The sequence below is a fragment of the Pseudorca crassidens genome, chromosome 17, assembly GCF_039906515.1.
Source record: "Pseudorca crassidens isolate mPseCra1 chromosome 17, mPseCra1.hap1, whole genome shotgun sequence".
Lineage (NCBI taxonomy): Eukaryota > Metazoa > Chordata > Mammalia > Artiodactyla > Delphinidae > Pseudorca > Pseudorca crassidens.
In genome coordinates, this window is record NC_090312.1 from 22,319,258 (window position 1) to 22,345,376 (window position 26,119).

The 26,119-nt window shown below is 36.2% G+C and overlaps 1 protein-coding gene across 2 annotated transcripts in view; it reads left to right on the forward strand.

Annotated features, from left to right (window-relative positions):
- EIF3H (eukaryotic translation initiation factor 3 subunit H) overlaps positions 1 to 26,119 on the forward strand; it is an 87,225-nt gene that overhangs the window by 3,943 nt on the left and 57,163 nt on the right. For both annotated transcript variants that reach the window (XM_067711437.1, XM_067711436.1), the window contains exon 2: positions 16,036 to 16,192. In XM_067711437.1, the coding sequence (XP_067567538.1) occupies positions 16,036 to 16,192 (157 nt within the window). The remainder of the gene's footprint in view (positions 1 to 16,035; positions 16,193 to 26,119) is intronic.

The window sequence follows — 26,119 nt, forward strand, 5'->3', positions numbered from 1 at the left end:
ATCCTGGACATTGTTTCTTTCCCTTAAGGCGAGAAAGCTTGTTGAAATCCATTTCCTTTTTTAAAAAAACTTCATGACAGTGCTTGCTTCCTGTGTTTATGGCATGTACACCATTGGTGACGAGCTATATTAGTGTTGTTCCTTGTAGCTTTGTGGGGATGATTGAAGGAGCTTAGCATACGTGGTACTTCACATGGAGATGATTTAATAAATAGCATTTCTGGACCTTAGTTTGTTCTGCTTTAATGTGAGGATAAGGCATGGCCTTCCTACTGTAATAAATAAAAGCTTAACATATAAAATTTCCTACTGATGTTTAATCATTGTCAATAACAGTTTTAGTAGCTGGGATTGATTTTAATAGTTGGTATTAGTTACAATGGGAATCCAAACTGGATGCCTGACCAAGTAAATGGAATATAATGAGAAATTTAAACTATAGTTGTTGCAGTCCAGATGAAATGGCATATATCACTTCCCAAATGCCTGCTTCGACATTAAAAGGTGTGGGCACAGTAAGTCTTTTACATCAGACTACTGGTTTTTTATCTTTTGCTTTCTTGTCACCTTTGGCTTCAGCTAGCTCCTGTATAACTAGAAGTTCTGATCTTATTATCCAGGATTCCATAAGTTTATCCAGATATTTTAAGCCTTGGCAACCTTTTTCTGGGCCTTTAGCACCGATATTGGGGAGAAAAGCCTCTATAAATCATTAGGCTTTGAAGAGGGTGTTTGCCAGTTCTTATTTTTGTGGTCAGATACTCTAACTTTTACTTTACCAAGTCTCCTTTAGATAGCTTTTTAGATAAAAGTTCCTGATTTCAGCACTACATGAAAACTTGGTTGCATTTGCTTTTCTCTGGGAAATTAGTTCATAATTTTGTTTTTGTAAAATATTTAAATTACAGTACTTGGATATTATTTCATTTGGCAGGATATGGGAAAATATACTTAAAGAGAAAGTAGCTTTATCTTTTCCCCCTGCAAACTACTGTTTGTAGAAGATTGTTCTATAAAATGGTTATCTCCTGTAAAGATTAGACTTGATAGCAAAGTATAGTGTAATTTACATATCCATCTATTTGATGACAAACTGTACTTGTTTCATCAAAACCGAAGGGCTGAAGTGCGTACTGGTATATACCAGAGCCGTATTCTGGAGTTTTATTGATGTTGGTACCAAGCCCAAGCATACAAGGAAAAAAAAATGGATTTAGCAAAATAGTGGTAACTCAGTATTAACTTACTCAAAATATAAAACTTTTTTGCTCTTTGAGTCTGAATATCAACTGTATTTTAGCATAAAATTTTAAGGGTTTATTTTCCTCCCAAATAGTACCAAAAGCCACAGGTATTCATTGTATCTTGATGATTAATACGAAACATTTTTTTTTCTCAATACCTTTACCTTCTATCCCTGTCCCCAACTAGTTTCATTTGATATAAGTAGCAACTGTTTGTTTATCTATGGGATAGCAGTAATGGGCTAAAATTGGATGTTTTAGAAAACAAAAAATGGTATACGTTCATAGTAAGAAAAATTTGGAGAAATAGAAAAAACACAAAGGAAATTAATTTATACGCTCATAACTTGAGGGTGGGTACACTATTAAGAGTTCAGAATTTTCTTTTCTAGCGTTTCTTCAATGCTTTAATAAATATCTATAGTTGAAGTTAATGGGTTAAAGGTGGTTGTGCACATTTTTAAGCATATTAAGCATGTTGCCAAACTGTTCTCCAGAATAGTTGTATAGTTCAGTGTGCTTTCCCACTTACAAAGTATAGAGTGCTGTTTCTTGACACCATTGCCACCTGAAAGTTATGGTTTCTAAAAATCTTAGTCTTTATTTTTAAAATTAAGTATGCATGTTTAGTTGCAGTGATTCATCAATTCAGTAAATATTTCTTGTCTGATAGTGGTAACACTCACAGATCTGCCCAAGTCACCCAGTCTTCTGGTATTATCTTTGATTGTTCCTTAGGGTTTCCCTTGGATTCTCTTAAAGTCACTTACTTAGTAGCTGTGGTCCTAGAATGCAGAAACTCCTTGGAAAAATCCTCATTACACAAAATAAAATCAAACTTTACAGCCTGACTTTTAAGATCCTCTTTACCTTTTGTTTATAGCCTCCAAATGAGAGCTTGTAGATAGACTGTTTTCAAGTTTGGTTTAAGGGTAGCCTTTAAAACAAAACCAACATCTTTTCCTTTTGGGTAGAAGAAAACCCATTTTAGATTTTGTTCAGAAATGCATAACCTTCAGTTTTGTTCTGAAGGACCTCTTGAGGATAAATAAGGTGAATAATCACCTTCCCCTGGGATTATTGTGGTATACTTTTTATGCTGGAAAGTTGAAGTGCTTTTAATTTATTAAACCTGTTTAATTAAACACAGCCATTTCTCTGGGTACACATGGTACACAAATCAAAATGCAAAAAAGAGTAGGTAGTGAAAAGAAACTGTCACTTTCATTCCTATCTTCACCCACCCTCTTCTCAGGGGCAGAGTCGCAGTTACTCTTTTTGAATGTTTCCTTCTGGACCTATTTTGGCAAGTATTGCCTCCTGTTAAGGAAGCAGAAACAAACTGTAATCGAAGCACCTAAAAATCACCTTAAGGCCTTCTAATTAAGCAGTGGTTCACGCTCCTGAATATAATAAGCTTAAACTGTGTTGGGAAGCAGACAGCTCATAACAGCTTTGAAATTTTGTTTGTTTTGTGTGAGAGGGGAAATGAATTTTGTTCCAGCTAAGCCTCTTACTTTAGGAAAATTATCTTCTAGCTATATGTGGGAAAATTTGCTTCTTGGTTATGTATATTGAGTTGGTAAAGTAAACATTTAATATTATAAGTTAAATATCCTTCTCAGTTAACATTTAATTGAAATTATACATTTGTGTGTTTGATTGCATCATTGTACTTTCTGATGACTAATTTTTATGATGAGAGCAGAGCTATTCTGTTGAATTTCTTGAGACTGCGTTGTCCTTCTTCCCCTTTCCCCAACAATTAATAGTTGATTTAACTTTAAAACTGTGGACCATCAATGAGCATTAGATCCAAGAGAATAATTATGAAATACAGTCTTTCAACTGCAATATTATAGAAGCGATATTGGTTAAGTGTATTGGAACATTGTAACTGATCCCATATGTGTCAGGAGCAAAATATCTTTTTTTTTTTCTTCTTCTTCTTATTGAAGTTACTTGAATTTCTTTCACATCAAAACTTAACAGCAGTGATTTAAATCCTATTTATTATTTGACTCAGCCAGTTATGAAATGGAACCCCATCCCACTTGAGCCATAAAATGTGTTAAATTTAAGACTAATGCTGCTTTCTGTTTTTTGAATTTACATTTTGGCAGTAACTACCTTCTTTGTTCGGTGTTAGAAAAAATGATCCAGGCTTAACCAAATAAGAAAACTGCCAAGTTCACAGATCAGTCAGTGAGAGAAGCCAGAATTAAATGAAAGTCTAGATATTGTCTTTACAGAATATGCTAAGGGGAGCATATTCTGTGGCATTACAGATTCTTTGAGACTAAAATTCTTCTACAGTAATAGCTGTTCTTTGACGGTGATTGATGTGAGAAATTCAGGCTGTGGACCTTACTTCCCAGAATCTACAAAACTGGAATAAAGCCAGCTAGGAATCATGCATCCTGTCTGACCTCTTCTGTCTGGCTAGCAACTGGTGCAGTTTGGGCTTTACCTTTTTATTTCAGACTTTTAAGAAACTCTTGTGGTGGATCTAGTCTTTATTTTTAGCAAGGATAATGATGTTTTTAAGGAAACTTACATCCATCTATCCATACACAATATTTTGAATAAATCAATTAATCAATTTACTCACACTCTTGACTTTTTAATGCAGATTAAAAAAATCTTGCCCTGAAACCCTGTGGTATTGGTTGTTATAAGAGATAGCTCTAGGTACAGATGCCTGGTAAGTCTAAACAAAAATGGAAATTTGGCGTTAAGTGGCTGATTTTTAATAAGTCATATTTATATCTTATAAGACTGAAAAAAATCTCTGAGGAATCGACAGTGAACATTCTGAGGAGACAAGGGTAAGTGCCATGAGGGTATCTGGCATATTCTAGTCACTCACTAAATATTTGTGGGATGGATAGATGGATGGATGAATGAAAGAGATTAGGTAAAATATTTATTGTAAACTAGTGGTTGTAATAGTTGCTAACATTTATTGAGGCTTTACTAGGCACAGTGTGATAGGTACTTTGGGTGGGTTATTTTTTAATCCTTGTAACTATGCTGTGAGAATAGGTACTGACTGATTTATCTCCATAGGAGATAGGTGGTAAGGTAACCTGCTTAAGGCCACGGATCAAGCTTAATTTTGAATTCTAGTGCCCAGACTAAACTATGCTATATGGTTTTCCTGTTTGTACAGACCAGAGGTTCACATTTGTGTGTACTTGTAAGAATTAATTTTAAGCTTTTACTAAAGTTTTCTCTCTCACTTGAACATTATTTTTTTCCACAAAAATAAAGATTAATTCTAGAGTTACTGTGTACTAGACAACAAATGGAAGACAGCAAATCAAGGTTTGCATGTTGGGGCTTTAGCTGGGCTTGCTCACTTGATAAATGATTTACTGTCTTACTTCTGTCTTACAGAGCATGTGATTCAAAGTGAAGTTCTGCTGCTGAAATGAGTTTGTTTTTACCCTTCTTAAAAATACAGAGTTCAGAATAGAATCAAAACTAAGAGAATCGTGGTCTGAGCCCAGCAAGTGCCTGTCCTCTCCTGTAGCAAGCGGGGGTTGGGGGGAAGCTATGGGTTTGATAGCTACACAGTTTAGAGTTCACATCTATTGAGATAATGTTATATTTTGAGAGACTTCGTTATCAGTGACATAAATTAGGAAGTGTTTGATTATAAACTCTCAATGTTCCACTCCTGGAGTTGGGAGAGAACTGTACCTGCCTAACGTTACAGGTTCTAAAAACCAGTGCTGATTAAGTGTGAACTGTTACTGGTCTGCCTGAGACAAGCACGGGATTCAGACTAAGTCTTTAGAAACTTTGACAGCAGTTTAATACTGCTTTATAGCCAAGCTTGTGACCCCTGGGCTTGTATTTTCTATGTCTTTAAAAATATGTTTTCACTGTCTAGTAAGTAATTTTTATTCTTTGACTAAAATACTGGTCTGTGGTAGACGGGAGGAAAATGAGTTCTTTGCTGCTTGTAGTTTGAGAAGCACTGTTATAAATGATTTTTATGCCTATTTTAGATAATAGCATCTTCCTATAACCAGAGGAAGGCCACTTCCTATAACTAATAATATTTAGTAGAACCTACCTAAAATAATATTGTGATCACTAAATACCACTACTTTTACTTTTTTTATTATCAGGTTTAATGGTAAAACATTTTAATAATGTCAACATTTCTTATCTGTGAACTCTAACAAGATGAACAAATAGATTCAGTGTTTGTTTACCCTAGGTGCACAGTACAGGTTGCAACCTCAGAGCAGTCCTTATGAGCTCAGGTTTATAAAAGAAGGTTAAAAATGATAGATGGTATAGTTCTAACAATTTGGAACTACTTAGGTCCCAAATCATTTAAACTGGGCTTTCAACAGATCCTTTTTATGTGTAGTACAGAGACAGTGGGAAACCTGCTGCTTTTCCTGGTGAAGATTTATTGCCATAAGTTTGAATTGATATTTTGCTGATTTATAATTGGCTTAGGTTAGGCTTCTCTTAAACAGATCTGTCTGCTTGTTGAAAACCAGTCTATGTATCTGGAAGTTACCTCTTTCACCTTGATGGTGTGTACATATGCATATTTTCTGGTAATTTTTGTACGTGTGCAGCGACATCTGTGAATTGAGTTGAAGAGTAACCGTATCAACAAGAGATTAGAATTTAAAGTCAGCAGGTGCTCAGGCTTATAGTGTGTGGATTTTTTCTTTTTCTTTTCCTTTTCCTTTCAGAGCCACTTAACCATGCTTCATTCAGTCCATATTTTTTTTTTAATGTACCCCAAAGAACATGCTAAAATCAAGATACATTATGTCCACACCATTCTGTCAACTCAGGAGCACTGTCAAAAAAGGAAATTAAATTAGTTAGCTCTTCTTTGTGCAACTCCATACAGTAAATTGCAGTGATTGCTGTATTTTAAAATCATTTCCCTTAATTTTTTTTATTTGATGTTTTTTGAATTAAAAACAAATACATGCTTATTAGGACTAAGTAAATAATACAAAAATTCATAGAAGAAAAGTATGTCCTTCCACACCATTCTTGTTCATACAAACATAAATGCATAACTGCACATATATAATACATTTTTTTTACTACTTTTTAAAACTCTTTCTAACCCTTTGTATGTCATGGGCCTCTGGGAATCTGGCAAATGCCATGGACGTTTTTTCCAAGAAAATGCCCTTAAGTATGTAGACACAAAATATTGCATTTGATTTTAAGAGGTTCTTAGATCTCCTTCAGTTCCTTTGTGACCTTCAGGTTTGAATGTTTGCTTTTAGGGTTTATAGACGTGGAGAAGTATACTTGTTAATGTAGAAGTTTGGGTAGTGAGGATATTTTTTAGCCATGTCTTTTTTTTGGGGGTGTGTGTGTTTGTTTGTAAACATGTAGACATCCAATTTCTGGTGAATTATTTTTATATAAACAGATTTTTCTAGGTAACTGAAATTGTCTATTAATTACTTAATTAATCTCATTAAATTCTAAAATACTTCAAAAGAAAAATTCTGAATGTTACACTTTGACTTCTAAAATAATACAGATTTATTTTTGATTACTTAGGCTTATTATAAACTTGAGTTATTTTAAACTTGAGTTTATATATACACATATAAAATATAAATAATGTCAGAATATAGCAGTGGTTCTTAATCTAGTTCCTTATAGCATTTCAGGGGATCTTTGAAATGGGGGATAAAATTTGGAGTGGGCACATATAAATTGTTTCTTCATATAGACATTTTAAAAGTACATACAGTTTTTTAAAGTTAAGGTATTATTTATACACAATAAAACCCACTCATTTTAAATGTTCAATTTGATGAACTTTAGTAGTTGTAAGTAATTATATAATGGGAACCACAATTATACAATTATTTGTGACCTTCGGCCCTCAGTATCCTCCCCCTCACCTTGGCCCCAAGGCAACCACTTATCAGCTGTGGTTTTGCCTTTTCTAGAATTCCATATAAAGGAAGTCATATAGTACATAGCATTTTGTTGACTTCTTTCACTCAGTATAATGTTTTTGAGATTCTCTGTTGTTGTATTGATACTTTGTTCCTTTTTTTTTTTTTTTTTTTTTTTTTTGCGGCACGCTGGCCTCTCACTGTTGTGGCCTCTCCCATTGCGGAGCACAGGCTCCGGCCGCGCAGGCTCAGCGGCCATGGCTCACGGGCCCAGCCGCTCCACGGCATGTGGGATCCTCCAGGACCAGGGCACAAACCCGTGTCCCCTGCATCGGCAGGCGGACTCTCAACCACTGCACCACCAGGGAAGCCAACTCTGTTCCTTTTTAGTGCTGAGTAGTATTCCATAGAATGGATAGCCTATTGCAGTTGTTTATCCACCTGTGTTTGGTAGACTTTTGGGTTGCTTCCAGGTTTGGGCTATTATGAATAGTGCTACTGTGAACATTTGTGAACATATCTTTGTGTGAATATGTTTTTATTCTTCTTGGGTAAATTCTGAGGAGTAGGAATTTGGATCATGTAGTAAGTTTATATTTAACTATACGATACTGCAATTACTGTTTTCTATCTTTCCACCAACAATTTTCATGGAGCTCTAGCTTTTTGGAAAGGTCTTAGTTTCCACTTCCTTGAGTCAAACAAGTCAAGACCCCATCTGCTGACCCAGGACAGAGATTGGGCTGCAGCCCAGTTCCTTGCCCTTGGGGATTGTATCTAGGTCTGATGTACCTTTGGATACTGCTGTGTTAACTCACAGGGCTAATGCTCTGGTCTGTGAGTTTTCTCTTCTAGCTTGGTTGACTGTCTCGTAAGCTTTTCAGAAATGCAGCTTATTCATCATTTCTGCATGCACACAGGAGTAGAGGGGGTTGAGGTACTTCGTATTCATATATTGCAAGGCCAGAAAGTTCCAGATTCAGTTCTTAAATTACTTTTTAACTTTGAACTTCATTAGAGTTGCTACCTTGATTAGAAGAATTTTGGGTGGTAACTTCGTAGACCTATGTTTACCAGGTAAAGATTAACCTTGACAGTGGTATTAGAAATATTGCTGATTATAAAAGCCATGGCAAACCTTTCCTGAAAGGATTTTATTAATATATTGTTTCATAATTCATCAACAAAAATGATATGAAATTGTTAGTTTTGAATTATGTAGTAGTATCTTAGGATGTAACTGAGTCTGCTAGGACATTGGGTTTATTATTTATATACCAGAGCTTTTGGTAAAAACATGAAAGTGTACTACTCCCACCCTACTGTTCATCCCTCTTTAGGCCTTTTTGTTCCCTTAAAATACAACTTGTATATTTTATGAAAAACAAATATTAGTATTTTTTTGAACTAGTGTTTAAAACCCATAGTTGGCAAATATTCACTTCACCCAGCTCTTCGTAGGGCTGGCTGCTTGTTCTTCAGCTCTCTGCTCAGGGGTCATCTCAGAGAGAGGCCTTTTCCAGATCAACCTAGCTAACAGCACATTTCTCTGTTTTCTTCATAGTGCTTTTAACAATGTATACGCACGTTAATTTTCTTAATTGTCATTCTAGAATAGTGTTCTTAAACTGTGAGAAACCCCAACACTCTTTTTAGAGGGTGTCTGAGATCTAAACTATTTTCATAATAATAACTATAAACATTATTTGTCACTTTTACTCTCATTCGTTCATGAGTGTTTAATGGAGGTTTTCAGATGTTACATGATGTGTTATGTAAAAGACTGAACGCAGAAGCAGATAGGAGAATCCAGTTGTCTTTTATTAAGCTAGACATTAATAGGATTTACGAAACTAAAACAGTGTCATTCTCCTATCCTGGTTAAAATTTATTTTTGAAAAGGTAAATGTTTTACAGAAATGTGAAACAATATCATTTTTGTATCCTGATTTTAAGTTTTTTGTTTTGGAAAGTAGTTATTTTTCATAAAAATGTAATTTAAGTTAGTTTGTGAGGCATTTATTGTTTTAAGTGAATAAGGTATTTTGAACATTTTTGGTTTGAATTTTCATATGTAAATATCAATATAAAAGTTCTTTGAGGTCCACAGTAGTTTTTAAGAGTGTTAAAAGGGTCCTTTGATCAAAATATGTGAGAATTGATGTTCTAAAATATAAGTCCCATGAAAATAAAGGCCTTATGTATTTGATTTAGTTTCATATTCACAGGGCCTGGCATTGCTATAACTGGCCTGTAGAAGTCACTCAGCAAATATCTGGGTGAATGGATTAATGAGTGAATGAAAGAAACTGAAAATAACAGAATTCTGGTGATTCTATGCAGGGCTTCCAAGTTTTTCTGTAGTAATGGGTCTTTGTAGACATCATATTTGATAGAAAATTACTCCAATTCATCAGAAAACATAATCTTTAATTTGGTAAGATTTAAATTGTTCCCTGGTATGGAACTGAAAGTTTCTGATGTGCTTTTGATTAGAGATTCTGCTAAGTGTTCCTTTCCAGGAAGGATGGAAGATTTAACCCATCATGCTTATTAATTAACTCTAAGTTTAGGTTGATTGACTTCTGGTATAATTAATTTATTTGGATATTTTAGATTATTATTTATATTTTGTCCTATAGTATTGAGAATACTTTTTGTCTTGGAAGTTAAATTCTTTGTTGCTTTTAGCCTTTTGGGCAAAGTTAGGTTTTCATTTTTTTTTTTAAATGCCAAACACTTAAAGAAATAGTATTTTGTTCATTGGAGATTAGAAATAGTCTGCTTTGCTTTTTCAAATTGTCTGCACTGAATAGTAAACAATAGTAGGAAAAAATGGTTCCGCTAGGGTACTTTCAGCAGACAGGAAGTCTGTTTACTGTCTTGCAAGTTGGGATTCTTTGGCAAGATTTGCCCATCCTGAGAACATGCGAACTTCAGAAAGCTAGGAGATGGTTCCAGAGACTGCTGACCTATTCCAAGAACAGTACTTACTATGCAGGGCATATCAAGGAGGTTAATAAGCATTTAGACTCCGAATATGACAGTGTTGGGGAGGTGTAGAAGAATTTGGTAATTTCACATTCTGCTGGCCAGTTTGTTTCTGTCCCGTAAGGCATAATTTGTAGAAGAATCTTCATTTACCTGCTAATTTATAGGATAAAGGAACCTGGTCGGTTCATAAGTAGTAGTAGTTCATAAGTAGTCATAAATATGGGGTCAAGCTATAAAGAGTAAGTTTTACTCTGCTCTAGACACGTGAATACTTTTCAGATGAACTGCTCACATTACCTTTCCTCTCATTTTTTTTATTGTAGGGATCCTTCCAAGTAGGGCTTGAGTTTCTCTTTATGCTTTTATAAATAAAAGGTTCATTCTTGGGTCTGTGTTTCTCAGTGTACTCACTTTTTAGCAACACAGGGAGTCTTAAAACAGGAAAGAAAACTTGTGGTTTAACCAGTTGAGTGCATTGCAATCACCTGAGAAGTTATAACAGAACAAAAGGACTTCCCTGGTGGTGCAGTGGTTGAGAAACCGCCTGCCAGTGCAGGGGACATGGGTTCAAGCCCTGGTCTGGGAAGGTCCCACATGCCGCGGAGCAACTAAGCCCATGTGTCACAACCACTGAGCCCGTGTGCCACAACTACTGAGCCCGTGCGCCTAGAGCCCGTGCTTTGCGACAAGAGAAGCCACCACAGTGAGAAGTCCGCTCACCACAACTAGAGAAAGCCTGCGCACAGCAACGAAGACCCAACACAGCCAAAAAAAACAAAACCAAAAAAACTCACCTCATTAAAAAAAAACAACAAAAAACAGAACAAAAAAGGAAGGCTGGTCCATACTACCTGATTAAAAGTTAGAATGAAGTAGGATGTTAGAATCACCTGGAGAATCTAAAAACAAAAATAGAAACCAAAACTAAAAAAAAAAAAAAAAAAGCCCACAAAACCCCAAACCCAAAAAACTGTATAGGAACCCCAACCCAGGTTAACTAACTCTGATTTTTAGGGATTGGGTTTCAGGCATCAGTATTTTAAAAATACTGATGGCTGTCATATGTAGCCAGGGTGAAGACCTCTCTTCATTTATTTAAAAAAGCTCCTCCCCAGGTCATTTTGATAAGCTAAGAACATTTGTGATGCTTATAAACAAAGTATAATAGAGGAGTATGTTTTTGTTTTGGGGAGCTATTAAGTTTTTCATGTATCTTGCTTTTAAGAGTAAGAACAGGTAGCATGACATCAATAAACAGGATTAATTAAAAGTATATCAGCACTGTTTTATGGACAGAAGCATATGATTGGTTGGAGGGAGAGAAAAATGAAAGGCTAGTAAGCATGACTGAAACAGGACATGTGTGGTGGAACGTTCCCATCTTGTGGCTTGTGAGGATAGTGCTGCTAAAGATAAAGAGCTGAATCGCATTCTTACAATCAGTGGCAGTTTCCTGTTCATGATACTTCTTATCAGGGCACAAAAAATGTGACCACCAGTACCATTCCCTCAGTCTTTTTTTTTTTTTTTTTTGGGGTACGCGGGCCTCTCACCGCTGTGGCCTCTCCTGCCGCGGAGCACAGGCTCCGGACGCGCAGGCCCAGTGGCCATGGCTCACGGGCCCAGCCACTCCGTGGCACGTGGGATCCTCCCGGACCGGGGCACGAACCCGCGCCCCCCGCATCGGCAGGCAGACCCCCAACCACTGCGCCACCAGGGAAGCCCTCCCTCAGTCTTTTTGCTGCAGGTCCCTGTAAATCTTTCACTGAACTTTTCTTACTCCATGCAGAAACCCTGCGTCTACAACTTAGTTACAGAGACTTCTTCCAGAGCTGTCGCCACTGCATTCTGTTTCAGTCTTGTTATGAAAAACATATTTGGAGCCTAAAGTTACTCAGTTAACTGTGAAGTAAGTAATTAAATGTACCTTGGTGTCAGAAGTCAGATCTCACTTTCCTGATTTAATAAATCTATGTCAGATTATCTGTTTCATCTTCTGTAAAATGGGAAAATAATATTACTGACTTTGTATAGTGATTTTGAGGATTAAATGAGTAATTGCATGTGAGGCACTTGGTGGAGTGTTTGGCATAAGTGACTGATAAATGTTTACCATTCATTCCTTTAGCAAGTATATTTTGAGTATTTTTTATGTGCTAGTACCTGTGTTGGGTGTTGAAGATGCAGTGAGTAAAAACATCCCTTCATTTTTACGAGAACATTTTAGAGGGGAGACCATGAGCAGTACATGGGTTCTTATAAATACCAATAATATATGGAATATTTTTCTATATACAGTAAGTTCTTGGTTATTTGTGTAGAATTTCAGAAGCCTGTATGTCAGTAGTTTCCTCCTGCTCAGGAATTTCCTTTTGACATCTAAATGAGCCTACTCTGAAGTTTGTAATGCAATTCCAGTACATTATTTTTTGAACTAAAGAATTGAGATTTTAATGTGTATATAGGAAATAGGAAGGCTCTAAAATGTCAAAATGAAGAATGAGTTTGCTTAGTTTTGATAAAGTTGTTTTCTTTCTGAATGTTTTATTTCATCAGATTTTATTAAATTGGCAAGATCATTTTAGTGATCACCAGGCCTTTCCTAAAGGCTTCTGTTTTGGGCAGCCATAAATGCTAGAGAGAATTCATCTTTAAAATTGAAATACTCTTTTCTGAAACTGTCACCTGTGGTCCTTAGTTTGTCTTTCAAAGTAAGACACATCCTCTAGTGCTTCACTATTTGGAAAGTGCTTTTTTTTTTTGCTGTACGCGGGCCTCTCACCACTGTGGCCTCTCCCGTTGCGGAGGACACGCTCCGGACACGCAGGTTCAGCGGCCATGGCTCACGGGCCCAGCCACTCTGCGGCATGTGGGATCTTCGTGGACCGGGGCACGAACCCGTGTCCCCTGTATCGGCAGGTGGACTCTCAACCACTGCGCCACCAGGGAAGCCTGTGGAAAGTGCTCTTTATGAGTGTCCGTAGCCTGGAGAGAGATTTGAATTCATTGAACTGGTTCTCATCACAGAGTTTTAAACTTTCTCTCTTACAATTAGCCCTTTTGGGGTATACTTATTCATGTTGATTGTGTTTAGCTGATGGTTAAACCGCTGTGCTTTTCCTATTGCTCAGTTGAATACTGTTACTGGTAAATTTTCTCTTGATTGTTGTAGAGAACTGGCTGTAACAGGTCAGTGATGCTAGAAAGAGTGAGATAATAATTTCTTCTACTTGGAGCACTGTACTTCTGTGGATGCTGTATAAATTGCATTGATTCTTGGGGCAAGCATATCAGGCTGCTATGCTGTTTGGTTACATTGCTCCCAACCCCTTTACAGTTCACTTTGGTAAGAGTGAAGACAGTGTTTCAGTATAAGATATATATATATAGTTTTTTGCGGTACGCGGGCCTCTCACTGTCATGGCCCCTCCTGCTGCGGAGCACAGGGCTCCAGACGCGCAGACTCAGCGACCATGGCTCACGGGCCCAGCTGCTCCACGGCATGCGGAACCCTCCCAGACTGCGACACGAACCCGTGTCCCCTGCATCGGCAGGCGGACTCTCAACCACTGCGCCACCAGGGAAGCCCATAAGATATTTTTAAACTATGCTAATTTGTTTTTAAACATAATAATTATTTTTTCTTATCTCTATTTTCTTTGTAAAAGGAAATAAGGTTATTTTGGCCGGACTTTTTGTGAAAGTATGCTGGGCCTTAGTCATCAATACTGTTTTTTGCACACACAGGAACCAGCTGTTAGGAATCAGTTCTAGGATTTGTGCAAAGATCTACATTAAGCTCAGGTATCTTCTAGCATCTCTCATTTACTTTGATTTCAACTGTGGTTCAATGATCTCATTAATAGGATTAAGTATCCAGGAAACTAGGTGAACTACACAAGTTGGTAGGTGTGTCTGTGATAACTGTATCAGTTTTGTTTATCCCTTCTTAGCCATTCATGTTTCTTCTGTTCTTTAAGTGTGTGAAATGATTGTTCTTGGCAGAGAGTCAAGTTGAATAGGAATTAAACAGTTCTGTTTTCTTTTTATTGATAAAGTCAGTAATATTGATGATTTATTGAGCATTTATTACATGGCAGACCCTGTGTGAAGTATTTACTGTACATTTTCTCATTTTTAATAGTGTCAATAATGATATGAAGTAGCTCCATTTTGCAAGTCAGAAGTCTAAGACTTAGGAAGATTAAATAGCTTTCCCAAGGTCACAGCTAATAAATGCTAGAGCTGTAAATCATTCCTATTCCTGCATGACCCCTTAAGCCCATTTTGTGCCTTTCAAGAAGTGGAGAGGTCTTTTATACAGGAATATGTAAGGTTTGTACACTTTCTCCACTTCACAGTATTGAAGTAGTACACCAACTAGTACTGCCAGTCCTTCTGCATGAAGCTCTTCCCTGCTGACAGCTTGCTGTTCTTAGGAGGTCTGGATCTTACACTGGTGTAAAGTCTTTTTGGGTCTGTTCATCACAGAGTCTTTGCTTCATATCTGTTCCTAACTCATGGTTTTAATTATTAAGTTACTGATATGAAAGTCATGTCCTTGTTAAAGTATGTACACGAGCTTTGGAGTTTGACTTGGTTTAAATCTTGGTTCTACCATTTCCTGGATGTGTGATCTTTAGTCATTTACTTCTCTCTGCTTCAGTTTTCTTATTTGTAAAATGAGTATAATAATGCCTTTTCCCTAAGGTAGTTGTGAGAATTACATGATTGATAATACATGTAAAATAATTAGAATACTGCCTGGCACATGGTGTTCAATAATTGTAACCTGTGTTACTGACTGGTTACCAATGATTTATTTCTGTCAATAATATACTTGTTTTAAATTAAATGCTAATCAGTAAGATACTAATTATCATTTTGTTGTTAGACTTATTTTTTCCCTCTGAGGACTTTCCATTATATTGTAGACTGTATTGCCCTTTAGTCTTCAGGCCATGGGCTTGTACTGAATAATAGACTACTATTAATAAATACTACGTGCCAAGCACTATTCAAAGCCCATTAATATATTACCAATCTCATATTGTAGGAATTATTATTAATCATTACTGTTACTGTGAACTTTTAAATTAATTACCTGTTCAATCATGTTACCTCTTTATCTTCATGGAAATATTAAAGGAGAGAGTAATAGTAAGAGCTGACTAATCCATTGGAGATTATTTGGTGTATCCTTCTGGTTGAGAAAAATTAGGTAGTGCTGGAGACTGGGTTCTCTTTTTGTTCTCTGTTACCAAGCAGATTCTTCTTAGATACATGTTCCCATTGTTGCTTCCTCTGATTAATTAGATGCTCTGTTCAGGAACCATCTTGAGGTGTTGAGAATTTGTCAGAGGGTTCTGCTTTTAGGTATTCAGATAATTGAGGTCTTTATCTCTGTGTTTTATTGATACTTTTATCATCTGTGGCAGGAAATTATCTTACTATTAACAAAGGTTAACAGGATCACTTTATAATGATCTCAGGTTGAGGTGATGTTGTTTGTTTTGAGTGAAGGAACTCTTGGATGCCAGACCTTTAGGGACCCTTGACTTGAAGGTTGTGAGTGCTATACATAGACACTTTTTTTTTTTCTTTTTTTTTGCGGTACGCGGGCCTCTCACTGTTGTGGCCTCTCCCGTTGCGGAGCACAGGCTCCGGACGCACAGGCTCAGCGGCCATGGCTCACGGGCCCAGCTGCTCCGCGGCATGTGGGATCTTCCTGGACCGGGGCATGAACCCGTGTCCCCTGCATCGGCAGGCGGACTCTCAACCACTGCGCCACCAGGGAAGCCCTGGTTAGGCAAGTTTTATTTTTTCTTTGAAATAAAGGAAGTGTAAACTGTAAGATGGTATTTAAGCTTCTGTTTGTTTTCTTTTAGGTGGTATTAAAGATTATCAAACATTACCAAGAAGAAGGACAGGGAACTGAGGTGGTTCAAGGAGTGCTTTTGGGCCTTGTTGTCGAAGATCGGCTTGAAATTACCAACTGCTTTCCTTTCCCCCAGCACACTGAAGATGATGCTGACTTTGATGAAGGTAAGGGTACTCGTCTTACTGTGTCTTTGCAGTGCACACAAATGGTTATTAATCCAATGTTCACCATAACCTTTGATGTTCTGTTATTGGGAGTCTATCAGGGTAGCCTAGTTCTGAGTTTCTTGAAAAAAAAATTATACAAATTCTCTGAAATGAAGATTTATTATAAAACACTTCATTAGTCTGGACTTTACTTATTTGGAATTTGTGATTCTCATAATTTGGATAGGAGCTGTGCTGAAGTTAACTTTCCCATTATGAAATCAGCTTGCCAAATACATTGTGAAGGACAGGGATTGTCATTGTGTCCAACACCCATTTCCTACTATAGCATTTGGCTTACTGTTTAAGAAAAGATGAGTTGAGCTATCTACTTCAGAAAGACGACACTCCTTAAGTATTTCAGGAGCATTTTATTTTTGTGCTACAGGTATAGTTGCTTTGTTAGCACAGGCTAATAGTAGTTAAAAGCTCATACCAAAGGCTAAGGTCAGTATCCTAAAGGATTAAAAAAAAAAAACTAGTTGAAAATAATTTCTCACTTGTCTGAACTCTCAGAACGCATTTTGTACATACCTTTTTTTTTTTTTTTTGGCGGTACCCGGGCCTCTCACTGTTGTGGCCTCTCCCGTTGCGGAGCACGGGCTCTGGACGCGCAGGCCCAGCGGCCATGGCCCACGGGCCCAGCCGCTCCGCAGCATGTGGGATCCTCCCGGACCAGGGCACGAACCCGCGTCCCCTGCATCGGCAGGCGGACTCCCAACCAGTGCGCCAGCAGGGAAGCCCGATACCTTTTTTTTTTAATGGCAGTTAAGACAAATAACATCTATCAGCTTAATTATCTTTAAGTGTACAATAGTGTTAACTTTATGCCACTTGTTGTGGAGCAGATATCTAGAACTTCCATTTTGCAAAAACTGAAACTCCATATCCATTGACCAACTCCTCCCCTTTTTGCCCTCCCCAAACCTGTGGCAGCCACCGTTCTACTTTCTGTTTCTAAGAGGTTGACTGCTTTAGATACCACTTATAAGTGGAATTGTGCAGTATTTCTCTTTTTGTGACTGGCTTATTTTACTTAGCTTAAGGTCCTTAAAGCTCATTCATGTTGTAGCATACAGCAGGATTTCCTTCATTTTTAAGGCTGAATAATACTCCCTTGTATGTATATACTATACTTTCTTTTTCCATTCATTCATTGATGGATATTTAGATGGTTTTTTACCTCTTGGCTACTGTGAATAATGCTGCAAATGTCTCTTCAAGATCTTATTTTCAGTTCTCTTGGATATATAATCTTGTCAGAAGTGGGATTTGCTGGATCCTGTGATAATTCTATATGTAATTTTTTTTGTAGAACTTTCATAGTGTTTTCCACAGTGACTACACCAGTTGACATTCCCACCAACAGTGTGTGAGGGGTCCCTTTTCTCGATCTTCTTGCCAACACTTGTTATTTATTGTCTTATTGATGATAGCCATTCTGACAGGTGTGAGGCGATCTTTCATTGTGGTTTTGATTTACATTTCCTTGATATTAGTGATGTTGAGCATCTCTTCATATGCTTGTTGGCCATTTTTATGTTTTCTTTAGAAGGAGAAATATCTATTCAAGTCCTTTGTTAATTTTTTAGGATTTTTTTTGGTTGTTGTTGCTCAGTTGAAGGAGTTCTTTATATATTCTGGATATTAACTCCTCGTATATATGGTTTATAGATGTTTTGTTCCTTTCACTCTTTTGTTTCCTTTGTTGCACAGAAGCTTTAATATAATTTGACTTATCTATTTTTGGTTTTGTTGCCTTTGCTTTTGGTGTAACATCTAAGAAACCATTGCCAAGACCAGTGTTATGAAGGTTCTTCCCTGTATTTTCTTCTAGGAATTTTATGCCAGTGCCATACTCCTTTGATTATTGTTGCTTTGTAATATGTTTTGGAATCAAGAAGTGTGAGGTCTCCAGCTTTGTTTTTCTTTCTCAAGATTATTTTGGCTATTTAGAGTCCTTTGGGATGCCATGTGAATTTTAGATGTTTTTTTCCTATTTCTGCAAAAAAAAAAATGCCATTGGGATTTTGATAGGGATTTCATTGAATCTGTAGATCACACTGGGTAGTATGGACATTTTAACAACATTAAATCTTCTAGTCCATGAATACAGGCTGGATGTCTTTCCATTTATTTGTGTCGTCTTTACTTTCTTTCAGCAGTGTTTTGTAGTTTTCAGTATACAAGTGTTGTGCCGCATTGGTTGAGTTTGTTCCTAAGTATTTCATTCTTTTTGGTGCTATTGTAAATGAGATTGTCTTTTAAATTTCTTTTTATCATTCATTTTCTATATAACGTTTAATTGATCAACTTTAACTTTGATAAAATGTTATCTCATTTGACTTCACATCCTCATAGTACCTTGAACATTTAATAACACAAAGTATATTCTTACTGAGGTTAATATAACCTTGATATTGCAGTTTGGTCTACACATCTTTTTTTCATTAAGATAATACTTCTAGAAACTAACCAAGGCTGTTTTATTCTAGGCACTTAAGTATTAGCATTATTAAAAAACTTCCGTGCAATATGCATTTTATTTTGTTTTATTTTAAACCAGTCAGGATCTCCTTGTTTCATTTGAACTACTGTAATATTAAATGTGTGTAATACTCACATAGGATTATGGTTGGGATTTCTCTTTAGACCATTTTGGCAGTATTAAGTTATCTCTATTCCCATATTCACCAACCTATCTGGAGATACTTAATTATAATTCAGTAATAACTATTTTAGATATGGAAGACAAGGGAGAAGACCAGGGATTGTTAGCACAATTTCTTTGATTTACAAGTTAGGAACCTGAGAGGTTAATTTGAAGTGACTTACTCAGTTTCCTTGTTAGTGGCACAGTTGGGAGCAGAATCCATTCCTGAACAGTTTACATTGTCACGTGGCTTTCTCGGGTAATTAATTTTGTTTTATAAAATTCTCAATTTAGAATATTAGCAAGAAATAGCTGTTCAGTGCAAATATGGTAGATAAACAAAGCAAAATGTCTGACTAATTTTAGATCTTGATCATTGGAAGCTAATTTTTTTTTCCTGCTTTTTAAAAAAAAATTTTTTTATTAATCATCCATTTTATACACATCAGTGTATACATGTCAATCCCAATCTCCCAGTTCATCCCACCCCCATCCCCACCCCCTGCCGCTTCCCCCCTTGTTGTCCATTTGTTTGTTCTCCACATCTGTGTCTCAATTTCTGCCCTGCAAACCAGTTCATCTGTACCATTTTTCTAGGTTCCACATATATGCGTTAATATACGATACTTGTTTTTCTCTTTCTGACTTAGTTCACTCTGTTTGATAGTCTCTAGATCCATCCACGTCTCTACAAATGACCCAGCTTCGTTCCTTTTTATGGCTGAGTAATATTCCATTGTGTATATGTACCACATCTTCTTTATCCATTCGTCTGTCGATGGGCATTTAGGTTGCTTCCATGACCTGGCTATTGTAAATAGTGCTGCAGTGAACATTGGGGTGCATGTGTCTTTTTGAATTACGGTTTTCTCTGGGTATATGCCCAGTAGTGGGATTGCTGGGTCATATGGTGATTCTATTTTTAGTTTTTTAAGGAACCTTCATACTGTTCTCCATGGAACCTGGCTTCTTTTATGGACTTGAGATAATTGGCCTTTGTACCTTTTCATTAACATGTGCTTTAAGAAGCTCATTAAAAAATGCTTTAATAACACTGAGATTAGAACAGACTTCAATTTAATGTTAAATAATAATAAAAAATTACAGGGCATTGTTCGCTGTGTATTATATGTGCATTTCCTATAATCATTTACTCTACATAGTTGAAGGTTTTATCAATCCCATTTTCCAGATTCGGAAACTGAGGCCAACTTGTCCAAAATCATTTAACTGGCAGTTGGTAGAATAGGGGTTGAGATCTTTGGGTCCCTGGTCCCAAATCCCATGATTTTTCCCACCTAAATGGTGTTGATTTTAGAAATTTAATGAAGTAGAAGCCAGTGATTAAAGGGTGTTGAGTGCAGAGCATCATTATTCTATATCTTAAATTTGTTTTTGGGAAAAAACAACTGAATTTGAATTCGATTTTCTTGGTTTGCCTTTGGAAGCTAGTAGGTTTTGCCATTTTTCTTATATATGTGAATAATCTAAGACAATGCTCTGTATTTCTTCATAGCCTCCTGTAGTAGTCTTAAATTTTAGGTTCTCTCACTTAATCCATTTATTTAAGTTTTTTCGATGTGAACCATTTTTTAAAGTCTTTATTGAATTTGTTACAATATTGCTTCTGTTTTACGTTTCGGTTTTTTGGTGGAGAGGCATGTGGGATCTTAGCTCTGCGACCAGGGATTGAACTTGCACCCACTGTATTGGAAGCCGAAGTCTTAACCTCTGGACCACCAGGGAAGTCCCCATTTATTTATCTTAATGGGCATTGGTATGCAGTCACCATTAGATGTTTATCAAACCTTGATAAAAGCTAAATTTTCCCATTGTAGTCCTGCATGTTGATTATTTTAAATCATGCTAAAGTAAAGGCCTTTTGTTTTGCTTACTGCTATTCCGGTATTATATGCTTGCTAAAACTAATATTTATTCAGGGAAAGATCTTTTCCTCTGCTTTTCACCCTATGGAAGTAAAAATCATCAAACATTAATAAGTTTAGTGATTATGTATTTCGAGTTGTGTTAGGTTGGGTTTTTTTGGTTTGTGTGTTTTTGTGCCTCATGTAAAGTTCAGATTTCTAATCTGTGGTCCAAAAGAGAGATGTTTTAAATTAGGGCCTGGCAAATTATGATCTGTGGGCCTGCTTTTGCATATAAAGTTTTATTGAAACACTGTCATGCCCATTCACTTATGTATTTTCTGTGGCTGTGTTCCTGCTACAGTGGCTTAGTTGAGTAGTTGTGACAGAGACCGTATGGGCACCGAGCCTGAATTTTTTTTTTTTTTTACTGTCTGGTTCTTTAAGAAAGTTTGACCACTTCTTTTTTATATATAATTTTTTCTTGTTATTTTCCTGCTCTCATAAGTTAAAGGTAGTTCCTTCTTTCATCATAAATTGATGGCTTTTTGTTTGTTACTTATTTCTTCTAGATGTTGCCCTTGACATTGACTCTCATCCAGAATGTATTATGGGCACTGTAATGAAAATGCTGGTATTATCAGGTGTTTGTTTCTCTGGTGCACCTGGAAAGTATCAGAATGGTATTTACTTTAATTTTAATGCATTTTTCTTATCAAAAAAATCCCACATATTATTGATGTATGTGGGAACTGTCTGTGGATAACAGGGAAGAAAGGCTTTCAATTAATGGTTGTAGACTTGTGACCAGGTGTTGTGGAAAGGTAGTGGTATGAGGCCTGAAAACCCGGGTGGAAATTTCAGCTCTATACTTAGGATCTGTGTGACGCCGAATAATTCACTTCTGAATCTATTTTTATCTGACTGACTAATGTTTTTCATCAAGCATGTATTAATTGCTTATATACTGAACATTGGGAACATAACTGAAGGATAATTTCCTTATGAGATTAACTTTCTGGGTAGTGCTACCATGGATGATGTTACAATAAGCTGATACAGAAAATGAGAAACAGTTGTGGCATGAAGTTTCTCTTGTTCTCTCCATGAATTCACATTTTTTTTTTACATATGTGATAACTTCTCCTTTGAGTGGTTTAAATCTCGATAAACTTTTGTTACAGAATTTACTTTCTAGAGAGATAATATGCTCATATTAGAGAATATATGGTTTTTTAAAAATTAAGTAGAAAAACTCATATTAAAATTCCCATTAGGGGGCACTATTATCAAGCTTAGGAGAACTGGAGACTCATTTGTTTTCTTACACATGCAACCCGAGGCTTGCTAAAAAGGAAAAATATTTTCATCTGATAAGATTCAGATACTGTTTTATACAACTGAATTCCTTAAATATGTTATAAAGTGCAGTGAATTAAACACAGATCCAATAACTCACTGTCTTGTTTTTCAGCAGACTAAATCAATATAATATTGCAGGTGATACAAGAAGCTTACTTTATTCTGCATCAGAGCCAAATCCATAATTTTCATACTTGGAATAGACAATTTTTTAAATTTTGCTCTTTTTAAGTCCGTCACAAAGGATGATCCTTGGCCTTCAAATAAGTTTCTTTCAGAAATGAAGCATGAAGACTGTATTGTGCTATTAAAATGCAGTTAGGGGAATGAAGTGATGCCTAACTGAGACAGTATTGACGTGTGCAGCATGTGTAATTACTGAAGTAATTCCACACAGTGAAGTGATATGTACATGCACATAGCTCTTAACCTTTCTGTTTATTTTCAGGTACTTGAAAATTATTTTCTTAAACTCAAGTTTAGTGTTAGACCAGGAAACACTACTAAAGACTGTGTTATATGCTATCATTTATCATTAAGCTACCAACAGAAGAGCAGTAAGTAGTATCGTCTTAAACAGACTCTTCAAAGGCTAAAATAAGAATTGGCAAAAATGTAATTAAAATAAAATCACAGTAATTTTTCATGGCATAGGTGTTATTTTTCTATCACTGGGTTCGGAGAGAGTGGGTTTGTATAGTTATATTACTTGCAATACTTTCTACATAGGTAAGCTATATTTTACACTGGAGAAAGTCTCTGCTTAATTACTTGCTTCCTGAAGTCTCGCCTTCCTTCTCCTTAGTTTGCTTGCAGCCCACACTGAGTGCAAAACTGCTTTAACCCTAGCTGATGATCGCTATTTCGGCTTTGTATTGCTTTGGAGTTCAGGGAAGGGTTGAGTCAGAATGGAGAAAGCTTTTCATGTTTTTTCAGACAGATGGGGACATTTTGTAAAAAGACATGATGTTTACTTACTATTTTGTATTATCTTCCATCTGTATGAACAGTCATTGATCACTGTGGTCTGTTCGACAGATATCGTTTTTTAAAAAATACTGTTTTATTGCTTTTTCCCCCCCAAAGAGCTTTTCTTGGTGGAAATATTGGAAATATTATATATAGATAGTTTTGAAGTGTGTTTTGAAACTTACTGGAGAAGTAGGAGCATGTTTACTTTGTGATCTCAGATCATCAAGTGGAGGTATGATAATGTTTCAGATATCAGAAAAAAATTTCCTTTTCAGCTTTTATCCAGCAAATTGCATTGAGTAGGTGATGAAAAAAATTGCATTGAGTGGGTGGTGAAAAAGATAGATATAAAATCCTAGTTACTGCTTTGAAAGATTTTAAGTGGGAGTGACAAGTGTGTAAATAAAGAATTGTGAAACAGAATTAATCTAAGTCTAGTGTGAGGAAGGGGAAAAATGATGGCAACACTCAGATATGAGCTACTAATTCCTTTTGGAGGATGACTTCACAGGGGAGGTACAGTTTGATTTTGTAGGTGGTTATTAGTTGCATTTTAAGTAATTTTTAAGGAAGTTATGTCTTGTGAGTTTGTTCCAATTATTCACATTTCTGGGCCCTCATGAATAACACAAGCATCTCTAGAATTTAATATATATTCATTTTGGCATCTTTATTGTTCAGAGCTAATTATGTTCCTTGATAATATCAGATTTTGTTGCTGATTTTGTATTAGGTGGAGAAGTTGTTTTTGACATCTAGGCTCTTTTGATACATAAAAAGATGCTTGACAATAATAATTGAGTGCCTTGTTTATGGAAACTCAGGACCCATGCTGCAGTTAGCTCTATTTAAAATATTTAATAAATATTTAAATAGGATACTTAATAAATTTTAAATATTTAATAACCTGTTTCATATATATTTCATTTTAAAAGAAACATTGTATATAGTCAGGTAACTAGAGAGAATCTGTACACTGAATTATGGCACAGTTCTCCAGGGTACTGATGTCTTTGTTGTTATTCATGGTAGTATTTTGAAAACGTTAAACCATTCACATTGAGTGATTTATCACTGAATATTCAGGGTAATGAACTTTAGATTATTGCTTACTTAAATTATTTTGCTCACTCAGAAAGCTATAGTTTGTGATTTGAAACTCACTTAAAAACCTTAACCTTACTTTATATGTTTAGTTTTTGGCTTATTAGGGTGATTAGAATATGAGAAGTAGAATCCAAATATAAAGCATCAGTCCTGATTATTTTTATGCCTTTTTTGTTCTCTCGGTTTGGGCGTCTCAAGGTTTTAAATACAAGAGTAGGAACAAAGTCTGACTTCATTTTAAAAGCTTGAAAAATATTTTTGCTTTTATTGCATGTTTTAAAATTTAGGGTTTTTTCCCCTTTTTAAATGAGAAACTCCTGTGCATGGAAGGATATACTATTGAAAATGTGGTCAAGGTAAAAGGTTTTTCTGCTTTAAGAAATTAAAGTGCTTTACAGTGTACCCTCCCTCAGTCCCTAAAGCGTAAGTGCTATGGTTTGGAAAGAAGCCAAGTAAAACCTGTTCAAATTTTGTCCAGACTTAAAGTAATACTTTAAGATTTGAAAATTACAGGTGGATACAATACTTAAATAGTATTTAAAATTCCTAAGTTTCCCAAGTCTAAAAATGTAATCCTTAAATTACTATTCCCAGTGGTTTAAATTTTAATTAAATAAAAATTGCCTTACTTTTGAATCACAATGACATTAGGTATAGATATTTGAATTTATTACTAAACTTTAAGGTAATAACCATTAGAAATGAACTGTTTTGGCACTAATTAAAATGTCAAAAAGCCACAGCTACAGTGTGTAATCAAAGACCTTTGCTATTTCTGTTTTTCCAAAAATTGTCCTACCCATCACAGTTCAAGCTTCCTGTCTTGCCCTGGAGAAGTGCTACCTGGCTTCACCCCCCCCAATTAAATACATTACCTGATCTGCAAGTTTTATAGATTGATAGATTACTTATAGTTAGATTTGACGTTTGGGTGCTAATACTGAGTTTTGCAAACTGCCTTTTAATATAGAGTGATATCTTAGTCATGCCAGTGAAGTGTTCTGTTTGTTTTGTTTTCATCTCTCTAGGTGAAATTTTCATAGCTCTTGAAACTTTTATCTGTTTGAGGTTACTCTTCAAGGCTTACCTATTATCAGTTTCAGACTGGTGTTTTCATACCTTTATCCCTTTTCAACATGAGGATTATTTGCTGCCCTTTTTTAAAATTGGTAATTTTTCCTCAGTACATTTTTGGTGCTTTCTGATACATTTGAGAACAAAGACAATATTTATTTTGACTTAAGTAACAATATGATGGCATAGGTTTATAATGCAGCCCTACATCTCCCCCCTTCTTCACCCCATACATCTTCACCCTTTGTTTTCTCTAATATGTAACTACAGACATTTTAATATACAGACAGCCTTTCTTCCCTCCTTGATCAGTGAGAGGATCACAAAATTACTCCAGTGGTCTTTGCAGAAATTTATCTGTCTTGTTGCTGTTTTGTAGAATTGGAAAGGTGAGGACCTTGTGGACATGGGTTTTGGTGGCAGGCTATTAGTCCCACAAGCAGCAGCAGTGGTCAGAAGAGTCAGGCAGCAGAGTCCTAGTTAGGGACCTTTGGATTTGGGGCATGTGTCAGCGACCCCAGCAGGCAGCAAAGGCAGCAGTCACTCCACAAATAACAGTTGTCCTCACGCTCCTGTAGCTTCCAGGCTCCTCTGCTCTCACTTTACCTTCTCCTTTTCTTTTCTTTCTTTATTCCATTGTTACTCGTTCATCAAGTCAGTATTTCAGCGGGAACTATGTGCCAGGCATTTCCACGGGCCATTTCGTGCCTGTATCTGCTAAGGATATTTCCTGAAGTGTTCGTTGAAGAACGTAGCTGTTCTAAGCAATGTGTTTGACTTGAAGCATGGGGAGATTTGTTAGCACATTACGTTAGTGAAACCAGATTATGGCATAAAGTGAAGATTATGTTG